Source organism: Carassius auratus, chromosome 27, assembly GCF_003368295.1.
Source record: "Carassius auratus strain Wakin chromosome 27, ASM336829v1, whole genome shotgun sequence".
Lineage (NCBI taxonomy): Eukaryota > Metazoa > Chordata > Actinopteri > Cypriniformes > Cyprinidae > Carassius > Carassius auratus.
The window spans coordinates 30,599,369-30,613,938 of NC_039269.1; the positions used below are offsets into that span (position 1 = coordinate 30,599,369).

The window sequence follows — 14,570 nt, forward strand, 5'->3', positions numbered from 1 at the left end:
TCATAAGAGTCATTTGTTTGTGAATCACACTATGGTTACAGTGCATGTTTTTGTTTTATTAAATATAAACCAGTACATAAAAGCCATTTATTTGTGAATCAGACTACATAGGTTGCATTTTACATGTCTGAGTCATTAAATATAACTAGTTCATTAAAATATATATCATTTTGTAGTGATTTGGACTATAATGGTGGCATTTTATTTGGAGATTCCTTAAATAAAATTGGTTCATAAGAGTCATTTGTGAATCAGATTACACTGATTGCATTACATGTTTTTGATCCATAAATATAACTAGTTCAAAAAAGTTATATGTTTGTGAGTTGGACTACACTGGTTGAAGTGTAAGCTATAGATTCATATGAATGTGAATGTTAACATATAGGTATTCCAGACCTCAGTGGTTACCCAGAACACTGTTCTTGAGATTCTCTGAAGTCTTAGGGATGGTACTGTACGTGTTAAACTATGGGTTCAACTCTGTATTCTGTGCAGCATGGAGAGATCGCCGAGATTGAATTCATTCAGCTGAAACAAAACCTTGTATTGGCCTTGTGTATGGTTTCATATCTCTGTAATAACAGCATCGCTTTCATACTGACGGCTGGGTTTCACGTCCTGCTACGCACGGCGCATAATGCCAACAGCTTCAGAAAAATATTTAGCTACAATCACACAAAGGAAGAAGGGAATGGGGAGGAAAATTCGCAAAATTTCTCAAACCTGTGCAATTGCAAGGGGACACAAATGCTCGATTTAATCGAGTAGAAAAATTCAAGAAGTGTGTTCTAATATGCTAAATTACATTATCATACGGTCTGTTATATAAACCTTCTCAGCTCATCTAAAGTGAGCTAGTGTGTGCTATTAATCTGCAGTAGTGTTGTCCTACAGCAAAGAGAGAGAGAGATTGTGGAGCCGTGAGCCAATAGTCTTTCTGCGGCTCGCACAGTGAGATACATGAGATTTCGGAGCCAACAGGGGCCGAGAGATCAACAAACCCCAAAGAGCTACAGAAAAAAAAAAGCTTCAATTACACAATTAAACAATGTTTTCCAGTATTAATATTTGCTTTTGCTTTTATTATTATTCTTATTTCTTAAGCATCTGTTGTGATTATTTTCCATAAACATAAGAAAACTATATACATTATAATTATGAACCCAATAATATACATCTTTTATAGACAGTTGCAATCAAAATTATTCAACCCCAAAGAGACTGCAGTACTTTACAAGTACAAGCTTTTCTGACGATCCGGGACATTACAGAATTTGCATCTATAACACTTTACTGGCATATTAAAAGTGTTAATGTCAACATAAAATACAATATATTTGAGTTATACCATTTCTTAATAATAGATCTACATCATAATTACTCAACCCCTGAGTAATATATATATATATATATATATATATATATATATATATATATATATATATATATATATATATATATATATATATATATATATATATATATATAAAGTTTATCAAGAAATGAATTAATTACACTAGAATTAAAATGAAAGTAATTCTGTTGAGACAAAACCAGATCACTTTAATGAATTACTTGTTGATTATAATGGAAGCTTTTTTTTTTTTTTTTGTTAAATAATCATTTGTAAAGTATAACGAGAGCAGTCTAATTTTGTCATGACTTGCTCACTTCCATTATAAATCAACAATTCTGTTTACAAAGTGTGTGGTAGAATTGGGAGGGATGTAGCTGTGCGTGTCACTCTCTTTCTCTCAGTGTAGACAGTGTGTGAGGGAGAGAGAGAGAGAGAGAGAGAGAGAGGGAAGAAGGAAATGGAAAAGTGGCAGCAAACAGAAGAAACGCAAAGCGCTGTAGGCAGAGATCAAACAGCGCATGTGGGCTTTTATGGATTATGATTTTGCCATGCGTGGGCTTGTTATTATGGAGCGTTCTATTAGAGAAATGTAATATTGTAGTATTGTTTATGAAGACTAATGTTGGCATGTTAACTGAGAGACATTCTGAATGAAGCATAATGTATTTTTAAAGATGCCAATATGAGATGACTCATAATCCTCTACCTCTGGGCTAAAACACACACACACACACACACACGCACGCACGCACACACACGTGCAGCTTCTTATTGCAGTTAATGGAGGCCCTGACCTTTTAAAAGCAAGTTATCTTCTGTGTCATGAAACTCTGAGAGACAGAGATCAGAGAAATGGGACAGAGAGAGTGAATGAGAAAAAGAGAGATAGAGAGGTGGGGAGTGGATTATAATTATAGACCCAAACTAAAATCTACTTGACACATCTGAGAAATGAAAACGACATCCTTCTTTCATTCTTCATTCATTTTTTTGAACACGTTTTCATCGTTAATCTCCCTGTTCTGTCTTTTTTGGGGAATCTTAAACCTTTATGTAAATGAACTTCTCATTCATAACTTTTCTTTTAACAATTCTTATAACACTGTCATAGGGCCGTTGGTCATTTAACATTTTTAACAAAATACTTAAAGTTACTTTAAACATCAATATATCATATAATCATTTATACATGTGTATGTCATGTGAGTTTAACACCTCTGCTTTAAAAGACAGATTTACACTGGGTTTGGCTCACTGTGAGAGGGCTAAAGCTCATGGTTGTGCAGGGGTTGGCTGTGACCCTCTGCTCTCAGATCACCAGCACAGATGAGCATGCAGTTTCCTGATCTCAAAGCACTCGAAGGGTTCTGGGTTAGAGAGCCCCATTGTACTACAGTAAATAAGCCACAGAATATGATGGCAATAGTGGAAACGTCTTTTCCTAGTGGCTTTTAGAGAGTGTTTTATGCAAGTGATGATCTCCATAACCTGGTCACATTCAACTAATGGCACTCTGATGCACACATCATTTTTATGAGATACTTATCATCCCATATCTGTTTGTAAACGCCGGACAGGGTCTCAGAGTTCACTGTAGTTGATTTTAGACCTCACAGACTTCATTTTCCCAGAGCACACTACAGCATGTAGGAGAGCCCAGGAAGTGTGGCAGCACGGGGCCAGAGCTTTGGCGGTTCTCCATTAGCCTTGATGATAGAGGTTAGAGACTCGTGAACCCTTGTCCCAGAAAACTAGCACTACATCTATAAGGGTTCAGGCAGTTATCTCAGCCAGTATGGGAGATGCAGCGTAGCCTTCTGCGTTACTGGAAGTGACAGCTTCTGCTGGTAATTGACAGCCGTGTTGTGGCAGCCTGCAGCTCTTTTGAAGCTCTGCAGAGTGTCTCGGCAAAGGTGAGATACAGAAGCACCTCCAGGGACTTGTGAGCAAGTACAGCCAGACACGGTTACAGTGGAGAGCTTTGTTTAAACTGGTGCTTCTCAGAAGCTTTTGCTTCGGATTTAGAATAACATTGGATTATCAAGTGGAAAGACCAAAATATATCATAATTCATTTTTTGTGTAACCTTGTTGGTACCAATCATCATTTTGTTGATGTTTTCTGTTATTATTGATGTTTTTGTTCTTTTATTGCTTTTGTTATTTTTTTATCATTAATAATAATAACTATTATTATTATTATTATTATTATTATTATTATTATTATTTATTTATTTATTATTTTTATTATTGCTATAATAAGAATTATTATTATAATTAACAATAACAAAGAACAACAACAAAAAAAAACTATAACAACAAAAAACATTATCATTTTAATATTCAAAATAGGAAGTATTCTCATTCATTTAAAACATCTATTTGTATCTTATAATAATTGATTATGATATAAATAATATACATTTTTAAAAATCATCATACTAGTTATTATTATTATTATCATCATCATCATTATTATGAAAAATGGAAAGTATTCTTTCTTTAAAATATCAACATTTATATTATTTATTTATAATATATTTATTCATCATCAGATTGCAATATAATTGATACACTTAATTTTAAATAGTAAAAATGGAAAGTATTGTATTTAAAATATAATAATAATAATAATAATAATAATAATAATATGAATAATATGAATAATAATAAACAGTAACAGAAACAAAACGTATGGGCCAAAACAATGTTAAGTGTAGTATATTGTATATGACTGATACTTCTATTTATTTTGATAAAATAAATATACCTATACATAAAGCTTATAAAATATTTATTAAATAAAATAACAACATAATAAAAAAAAAAATACAGATACTTGAACATTAAATAAATATTTTATTTTTCTTGTCCATGATCCTCAGAACGGAGTCAGTTTTTGGGTTGTGATCGACTACTGGTTTAGATTACATTTCCAAAAACTAATAACCAGCCGAGTTATGAGAAGCTAATGAACAGGACTGTAGCAACCTGTGTGCTTGCTGAACATATAGACAAGAAAAGCAATCAAATGGCTGCTTTACTCAACATTTACACGTACAGAGAACATGTGTTTGCAGAATCTACATCTCTAGATAAAACTCCCCCATTTCGCTAATCCAGAGTCCCTGTGCATGTATAACGTTACAAGGATCTCATTTTCCAAGTCTAAACTAAGTCACGCACCTTCATATTGGCTTTGCGGCTGCTAAAACGTGAGTCAGCGTGCCTTTCTGACACGGTACAACATAATCACATACAGCTGTGGAACTCGATCGCGTGGCAGGACGGCTTCAATCAAGACTGAAACTTTAAATCTTAGCCACAGTTCTCTCCTGCAGCGCTGCATTTTTATATATATGCTGATTTAGCCACCGAATTTGATCTCATGCCTGAAAAATGGACTCAGGTAGTCACAGTGGCTTAGAGAATAAGCATCTGCCAGTCCTGCTGTCAAGCGAACCGTAAAAAGACCCTCGGGCAGAATGGCGCTGATCTCATCTTGACGGGTGCAGTGCAGGGAGACCGACTCGAGCTAGTGTAATGTATTCACACGTATGACTCCTTCACCGGGTGCTCTTTTTCATTATTTATAATCTTACAGATAAAACATATATAAAAGATCCATTCCTTGTCCTTTTTCTTTTATCCTGTAACGTTATAGTTTTATAGATGAAGTGCATCATTTCTGTACCATTAGCTTCACCACACAAAATATTATTCCTTAAACTGGTATATGAGCTTGTATTGAATTACTAGATAAGAGGCCACACCCATTCTGCATCTCAGTGAACCAATCAGAGACCAGTCATACAGTTCCAACAAAAACGCATATATTTGAAATTTTGTTAAATAAAACATAAGAATAAGAATCAAATCAAATACATATTTATATTCTATTTGATGTCAAATTTTCTGCCGATGATAATGATAAATGATAACATTATCCATAAAATAAAATAGATGGGAAGCATTCTCTACTGTTGAAATATTATTATTTTAATTTTTTAGTTTATTTTTTTCCTCCCATCTGTGCCCCCATAAAAAAGATCTGTGGTCAATTTTTTGGTTGTGATAAACAAATTGAGAAACACTGATACAGTCAAGGCAAAATTTATTCAGACACCTTCAGCATTTCTCAGAAAACATGGTCAGACCAAAATCCCTGAATAATTTTTGGCCCCAAATTTTTGTTAGTTTTTATGGTAGTGCACTCTAGGAAGAATTTATGGGTACAATATGAAATATTTTATCTTATTTTGTTACCCTAAAATGAACTATAGTGTCCTGCAACCACTAGTAAAAAGATATTTTAATCAAAAATTATATATGGTGTCTGAATCTTTTTTTTTTTTGACTATATATCATACTTAAAAAAAAAAAAAACATACTTTTTGGAAATTGGGAAACTATAATGCAAATGTACCAAGACTTCAAATGTATTTGTTTTTTTCAAGTAAAATTGATCTCTGATTGGTTCATTGCATTGCCATTTACAGAGGGGGCGTGGCCTTTGATCAAGCAATCCAACACAAGCTCATAAACATTGCCAACTCTGTGACAGCCACTTTTCCACCATCACGCTGCTTCTTTACACCCTCTCCTAATCAAAACCATGTAAACAACCTTTTAAAAACCTGTTATAAAAGCAGTATTTCAGATATATTTATAAAACACAAACAAAATTGTAATTATAAGCTGTCAAAAAGCAGATGAGGTTGAAGCACCACAAACAAGTATTGTAGCTCGCTTCCCACATCGCTCGTGTTTTTTTGCCCAAAAGAAAGCCGCATTAATGATATTTTCTGTATGGTGTCTGATTCTGAAGTACCTTTCTCCTTCTCGCCTGTTTTATAAATCAGCATATGATTACACGACATGCATATTTATAAGGAAATAAGTGCTGCACTTGTGCTATTTGCATTTGAGTAAACTATTGTCGAGAGGAGAGAATTATCCCGGATATAGATATTATTATCCCCGAGCTTTTGATTAAACCAATTTTCATAACGCAGCTCATTTATCTCACCAAACATCATTGCAGAAAAGACAATAGTCAAAGATTTGTCCTCCAGAGAAATATGCCGTTCAGTGTTCACAGACTTCAGTCATTACACAAAACAGAAAGGCAGTGCATGTGTTCACAAATTTTGGTTTCTACTAATCAGTGCTGGGTGAAACAACTTGCAAGATATGCTTTCAGTTAACAATGCAAAATTTCAACTATATATATATATATATATATATATGCAATAGTGATATCAAAATTAGCGATAGGTGATATCAAATTTAGAGACACTGAATATCACAATGATTGTTATACACTTTGATTAGGACATTAGGTTCTAGAATAATCTTAATAAAAATGTATAATATATTATACACACATGCATAAAGTACTGTTCAAAGGTTTGTGGTCAGTCTGAATATTTTAAATATTTTTGTCATTTTTTTGACACATTTAACTGATCAAAACTAACAGTAAACACATTTACAATGTTACAAAAGATTTATGTTTCAAATAAAAACGAATAACAAACAATAGAGCACCAACTCAGCACATTAGAATGATTTCTGAAGGATCATGTGACATGGAGAACTGTCATATAAAATAAAATAAAATAAAATAAAATAAAGTATTATATGGCTGTTCAGTCTAATTAATTAGTAAAACCATCCATTACAATCTAAAAAAATCTACATATTAATAATTAGTAATAGATTACTTCACTAACCTGACTTTTTATTGACACAATTCTAGTGTGCCACAGAAAAGTGTACTTAATAAAAACATCAGAAAGGCTGTCATTTGAATGTGTTTGTATGACAGCTATGTGTAGAACATTACTAAAGCCCTTCACAATGTACAGACAGCTTTGAATACCAACGCGTGTGTGTGTGTGTGTGTGTGTGTGTGTGTGTGTGTGTGTGCGCGTATATATATATATATTCAGCAATATTTCAAAGGCATATGGGGAATATAGGCATTACTACTGGCGAGAGTGTGTATATGTGCGTTGTTATGTGGGATGTCTCTAAAAGGGTTGACGGCTGTGGATTGTGTGTGTGTGTGTGTGTGTGTGTGTGGTGTTAGGGGAGGCTCTGGAATCATTAGCTGTAATTGGTGTGAGAGGGTATGTGTTCCAGCATCTCTCAGCAGGAACCGGCCAGCGAAACAACTGAAAACCCACCACCTCCCCGCCAATGCTGTCGCCTAGCAACCCACTGTACCTCACTTCCTCATCATGACATCACAAAGAGATTTTCACGTGAGTTCACTGCACTAATAAAACGTGCACAATCAACTTTTTATGACATTTCATATATCCTTTGAATCAACTGAAACCTAGCGAATCACTCAGAATCAAACTTTTGAATTTTCTAGCTCATATTGCTTTCAAATTTCAATCTTAATTGCTTATTATTAGAAGTGGGAAAAAAGGCAATAAATACATTTTATTAAATATATAATTTTATTAATTGCCTATATATATACCGGCCATATTTGTTTCTGAAGGATCATGTGACACTGAAGACTGGACTAATGGCTGCTGAATATGCAGTCAAACTGAAAATGGTAAAGTTATTTTAAATTGTAATAATTATATTGTTGATCAAATAAATGCAGCCTTGTTACATAAAGAGACATCTTTCAAAAAATAAATACATTAATAAATTCCACCAAAAAAACCTTCTTCCAAATTGTGTCCATCAGTGTATGTTATGGCTCTGTCCTTGTTCATTGCTGTAACCACCACCACATTGAAGAAGATACATCTCTAATACTGAATATTAAATATCTGTCGGTTATGGAACAACATACTAGCAATCATATTTTAGAGTTATGAGTTTGAACAAAATTATTAACCTATCAAATCTCTCTGATTTGAGTAGTATATTATGGTCCTTGGATAAAAGCATCAGCCAAATTCATAAATGATGGAAACAGAACATTTCCTAGTCACCAAAGTCAAAGCCGCCTTTCACTAATTCACTGAAATCAATCAATTCTACAATTCAGCGAACCTTTGAATAGCACTTTCTTCCGTTTGACCCAGTTGCATCCTGTATTAAAAGTGCTCAAATGAAACTTGACATGTGAAGAACAATCAATGAACCTTTAGGAAGAATCCAGACAAAACAGTATTTTCCTCCAATGCAGCAAACACACATCTTACCTTTTCATAGTAGCGCAGCTCATAATCAAGAATAATTCCATTGGGCTGCTCAGGCTGTGGCCATGACAACGTGATGCTTTTCAACGTCGAACTGACCTGATGCATTATGGGAACAATAGACGGAGCTGCAAAAGAGAGAGAGAAACCAAGTGAAAAAAATCATTCCAAACAGCCATCTTCCCTGCTGTGTATATTGTACTTAGCTAGTGAATTGATCTGCTACTTTCAGAAATGAAGCACATACACACAGTACGATGAAAGAGTCAGGCGAGAGGGGGATTGGAGTTTTTTAATAGCTTCGTGAGAATGTGCCCTTTGCAATGGAAGCCCATTTCTCAGTTCAAGCGCTCTGATTGGCTACAGTGTGTTTCTGGCCTCTCCGTCTTTAAGGAAGACACACCTGGGTGAACATGCACAGCCTCTGAATTAACCCACTGCCCGTTTCATTCCTCTCTCTCTCTCGCTCTCTCCCTCATTTCCTCCTGTTCTCCTCTACTTCGTCAAAGTGGTACGACTCTACGTTCAGCTGTTGTAACATCACACACAGCCTGCTTTCACGGGTGAAGAGACTGAGGCGAGCATACGGATGTCACACAAGCAGCTACACACACACATACACACTCGCACCTGCTAAACAACACACACATGAATGGTCACACACAGACAAACCATTTTCTATTACTTTCTCTCTCTCACACACAGACACACACACACACACGTTCATAGTGGAAACAAGCCTTCAGATATATTGTACATTAAAGATGTAACAAACCAATTAAGATTCTTAAAAACAGTTTCCTCACCATTATAAAGGTTATAAAATGAGCATTTTTATCAGGCTCCTATGTGTAGGTTCAGTTATTTCACTTTAATGGTAATGAATAGGTTCTTTTTATTACAATTACAGAAAAAAACGGAACCTACACATAGAAGCTTGATAAAACGACACAGATGCTTTTGCATCTGCACTCTTCATATATATATATATATATATATATATATATATATATATATATATATATATATATATATATATATATATGAAGAGTGCAGATGCAAAAGCATCTATATATATATATTTATATATTTATATATATATATATATATATATATATATATATATATATATATATATATATATATATATATATATATATATATATATAAAGCTTTTGTCCTAGGTGCACTCACTCACACACACACACACACACACACATATATATATATATATATACGTATATATTTAGAATACTTATAAAATGTAAAAAAATAAAATTATCTATATAAAATTGTTAATAAGACACCCTTATATGCACACAGGCTATTAAAGCAATATCTTGGTCAGCATTCTCATTTTGTCTCCAGACTTCCATCTGATGCTTTTAAAATAGTGACTCAAGCAAAGTGTCACCCTGCTCTGAACCACGGCCTTTGAGTCCTTCTCTCTCGCTCTCTCGTTCATGCTCTGTTGCCCATCTTTGCTCCACATTAGCAATTACTGGCAGTGTGCACACACACTTTCTCCCTCTCTGACACACACACAGCTGCAGAGAGGCTGAGAGAGAACTGAAATTGCTTTTCTGCTGTTTTTGTATCTCAACGTTGGGAGAGGTTCCACCTTCTAACACACACACACACACACACACACAGTTATTTACCATCCCACACATTGTGTAGCAAAATAGAGATTACTAGCTTCACTGTGTGTGTGAGAGAGAACTTTGTGATCAATTTTTAATTTTCTTATCTAAAGAACAGCAGAAGCTCCAATCCCTTCCTTATAAACACACACACACACACACAGCTGCTGACTCTTTCATGCTATTTTTCTGGTACACCCACTGCCACATTTTACATATTTACAAACTACTTCTATTACTACTAATAATAATAAATAGTCATTAAAATTACAACAATCATTGATAATAATAAACACAATATATTTAACAAAACAAAGTACAAATTAAGTAAAATAATCATATAAATTAGTAAAATAATAAGGCATAAATATAATAATTTATGTTATTAATATAATATTTATTTGACCACTAAATGGCTATATAGAATCAATCAAGCAAGCAAGCAAACACACACATTTTATTTATTCATTCAATTGATCGATATGTGACCCTTCAGTGAAGATATATATTTCATCTGATATAAATAAGCTTTCCATTGATGTATGGTTTGTTAGGATAGGACAATATTTTAATATCTGGAATCTGAGGGTGCAAAAAATAAATAAATAAATTGCCTTTAAAGTTGCACAAATTATGTCCTTAGGAATGCTTATTACTAATCAAAAATGCTTTTTTAAAAATAAAGATAAGGTAGGAAATTTACAAAAGATATACATGGAACATGATCTTCATTTAATATCCTAATGATTTTTGGCATAAAAGAAAAATCGATCATTTTGACCCATACACTGTATTTTGGCTATTGCTACAAATATACCCGTGCTAGCTAAGACTGGTTTTGTGCTCCAGGGTCACATATAACCTGATCAGGAACAATTTGACTGGATTAAAATCATTCCTTTCTGACAGCACAAGAGTCTGGTTGGCATTTATGCATTTAGCCATTTATTGGTCTGCTTCAGGGAAACTTATGAGTAAATGTCTGATCTCATACTTCTCAAAGTCTGAATATTTATTACTCGGTGCTGGTTGAATGTGTGTTTGCATTAATCGCGTGTCTGCCAAAACTCAAAGGGAGGTTTTCCAGCAGTTTCTTCTCCTCAGAGCTGGCAGGACTCCTCCATCCTGACAAAGATTTGTGACTCTTCTCCTCTCATCACCCTCTTTCCTCTTCAACTCATCTCTCAGCATCCACATGTCTTCCTCTCTTCTTCTTTTCAGCCTCTGGTCCTCAACAGGACGACTGCTTCAACATTAATCACAGTCACACTCTCTGCCAAACACATGAAAGTGAGAGACAACGCAAGATAGACAAGAGAGCAAGATACGGCAGATGAATTCTAAACAACAGTTTCTTGAGCCAGACAACTACTGCACCGCTCTCCATGAGTCTCTACACTTTCACACCGCATTTACTAATACTGACAGAAAAATCACAATTTAATTTGAGTTTGATTCTTTTCCTTGCAATTTGATTAGGTTCAAATCTCGATTTGGTACTGATTCATTTAGATATATTATGTACATTATATGCATATGTTTCTCTCTCAACTAATGCTGTGAACTATACAGAAAACAATGTTTATTGGTACATTATTAATATTGAATTAAAATTAAATGTATGCATTTAGCAGACGCTTTTATCCAAAGTGACTTACAGTGCATTCATGCTAACAGTTTTTACTTACATTTACATTTATTCATTTAGCTGACGCTTTTATCCAAAGCGACTTACAATTGCTATATATATCAGAGGTTGCACGCCTCTGGAGCAACTAGGGGGTTAAGTGTCTTGCTCAGGGACACATTGGATTCGATCCTGGGTCTCTCACACCAAAGGCATGTGTCTTATCCACTGCACCAACACCACCCCATACTTAACTTGATGTATGATGTATGGTTTGTTAGGATAGGACAATATTTTAATATCTGGAATCTGAGGGTGCAAAAAATAAATAAATAAATTGCCTTTAAAGTTGCACAAATTATGTCCTTAGGAATGCTTATTACTAATCAAAAATCAGTAACATGCGTTCCCTGGGAATCGAACCCACAACCTTATAATATATAACATTAATATAATACTTCTACGATCATACATTTAATTTTCTGAGGTAAACATAACATTACGTGACATTGTTTACAAGCTGTTTTATTGACATCTTTTCACTGCTAATTAACTGAATGAGGTATTTCAACACACTTTCCGATGTTGGTTCATGTCCATTTCGTGCAATAACTAGTAGTAAATAGTGTTGTTTTTGGCTGCCTGTTTTAATTTTAGTTTTAGTCTAGTAATTTTAGTTTTTATTTGTTTTAGTCACGTTCATACTCTTTTTAGTCTAGAACTAGAAACTAGAACTAAAAGTCTGAGCAGTTTAGTCTTATTTTAGTCAGGATTATCCATGACTATGTTCGTCTAGTTTTAGTCGACAAAAATGTATGCTGGTGAACGTTCTCAGTTTCAGCGTGGATAGTGAGTAGCTAACTGATCTCTGCTTCATTACAGTTTGCACATATTTTTCCATCGTGAATGTTGATCTGCCTTCAAAACACCCGGTAAAAGCGTTACACGATGATGTGCATCATCACAACAACACACCCTTTACGGCATTGGTTCTGGCTTATGTTCACACAGAGACCGTTTCCGGGGCTGAACCCATCAATGTTACTAGGTCCCCAACCCGGGAACGATCCCGGAATCAATCCCGGGACATGTTTGCATTCACACAGAAGGCAATCCGTCAATGTTCCGACATTTTTTTGATAGGGGCTTTAGCTATATTCTTCTTCTTATAGAATTTGCTGCAGGCTAGACGGTTCACCAGCATATTACTGCCAGCCTCAGGACATCTGGACTCCACGTAACCTTCAAATCCTTGCGTAAAGTCCAGTCATGTGCAAAAAATTGATAATGACTTTCGTAGATTCATAATCCTTTGTGCTAAGGATAGATTTTACAGAAACATTTGTGACTCCATATTCAAATAACTTTAAAAACATGTGAAATCTTGCTGCATGATGAATGGAACACTCCATTATCACATGGTTCACAGTTTTTAGCAGGGCTTTAGCTTTGTTTGATGTCGTCTTCTAAATAATGCCGTGAGTGGGGCTTGAGGAAGTGACGTCACCTGCATCTGCGCAGTGCGACCTGATGCAGCCCTTCAAGTACGACACAGAAATACTGTTAAATAATAATAATAATAATGCAACTAAACGAGACGAAATAACTTTATAACATTTAGTTTCATCTTGTTTTGGTCAACGCAAATGAAGAGACATTTTAGCATAGTTTTTATTCTGTAAACCACATTTAGTCTCTTTTTTATTCATCAACAATATTGCATTATACATTTAATTATAGTCATCATCACATGACCAGCATTTACATTCCGTCTCATCTACGTCACGTGATAAAGGTTCGTTTACGATGATATTTAGTCATGATTTTCATGACGAAAGCAACACTAGTAGCAAAGCGGAAGAAATCAAACGATTTACATGCCACATAAACTGAGGCGACTATAGCGATCCGTTATGCCTCATTAAAGAGCACCAAAAAAGTAATTTGATAGTTTCAGAATAAATTTGGCAGAAATTCAATGCTTTGATGCTGTTTTGTATAAAAAGTAAGCCCCAAAGCTTATTGTGATTTTTGGCTGCTAGGTGCACTACAAATAACGTTTAGTGTAGTGAAGCATCAAACTGAACAGCATCGACTAAAAGATCAATAAGAATCAATATTCGTTCATCAAAATAAAACTCAGACAAATCAGTATTCTCAACTCAGCCATAGTATTTACATTGAAAATTGTATTCAATATCCATCAGGAACTCATTGGCCATAAAAAGAAAGTGTTACTTTACAAAACAGTTGCACATGCTCCATCAGTCTGAACATGATGCTCTTTCACTTCCCCTTGACCGTAAACACACACACACACACACACACACAAGACATATACAGCCAGCAAGAGAAAGAGAGAGAGTGTCTTAAAGAGATTTATAGGGTGTGACTGTCATCCAGACACTGATAGTATGTACTAGACCCATAAACCCGCCTGAGTGACAGCTGAATACAACTCAACCGCGCCTCAACCCTTGCTTTTCTGTCTCACTGTCTCCGTCTCTCTTTCTCTCCTCAAGCATACTCATTATTTTCTGTACACCAGATCCTTGCCCTCTGCCAACACAATATCAGATTCTACAAACATAAATGCAATAAAGAACCATACTAACCAAAACACATAGTGTCAGCAGTTTGTTCTGATGATGTTTACAGCATGTCTTCTGAGGTTAGTTGATGCAAATCCAATAGAGGATCTGTTTCTGTTTATGGCTATGCTGCCCTTACTATTGAATAAAGTGAGTCTTATAACAATTACAGCAC

At 34.8% G+C, this 14,570-nt stretch overlaps 1 protein-coding gene across 1 annotated transcript in view; it reads right to left on the bottom strand.

The window, feature by feature from the left end:
- The window catches only part of ephb1 (EPH receptor B1), a 224,723-nt gene that overhangs the window by 54,118 nt on the left and 156,035 nt on the right, over nucleotides 1–14,570 (bottom strand). The window contains exon 6 of the mRNA XM_026207140.1: nucleotides 8,538–8,662. Within this exon, the coding sequence (XP_026062925.1) occupies nucleotides 8,538–8,662 (125 nt within the window). The remainder of the gene's footprint in view (nucleotides 1–8,537; nucleotides 8,663–14,570) is intronic.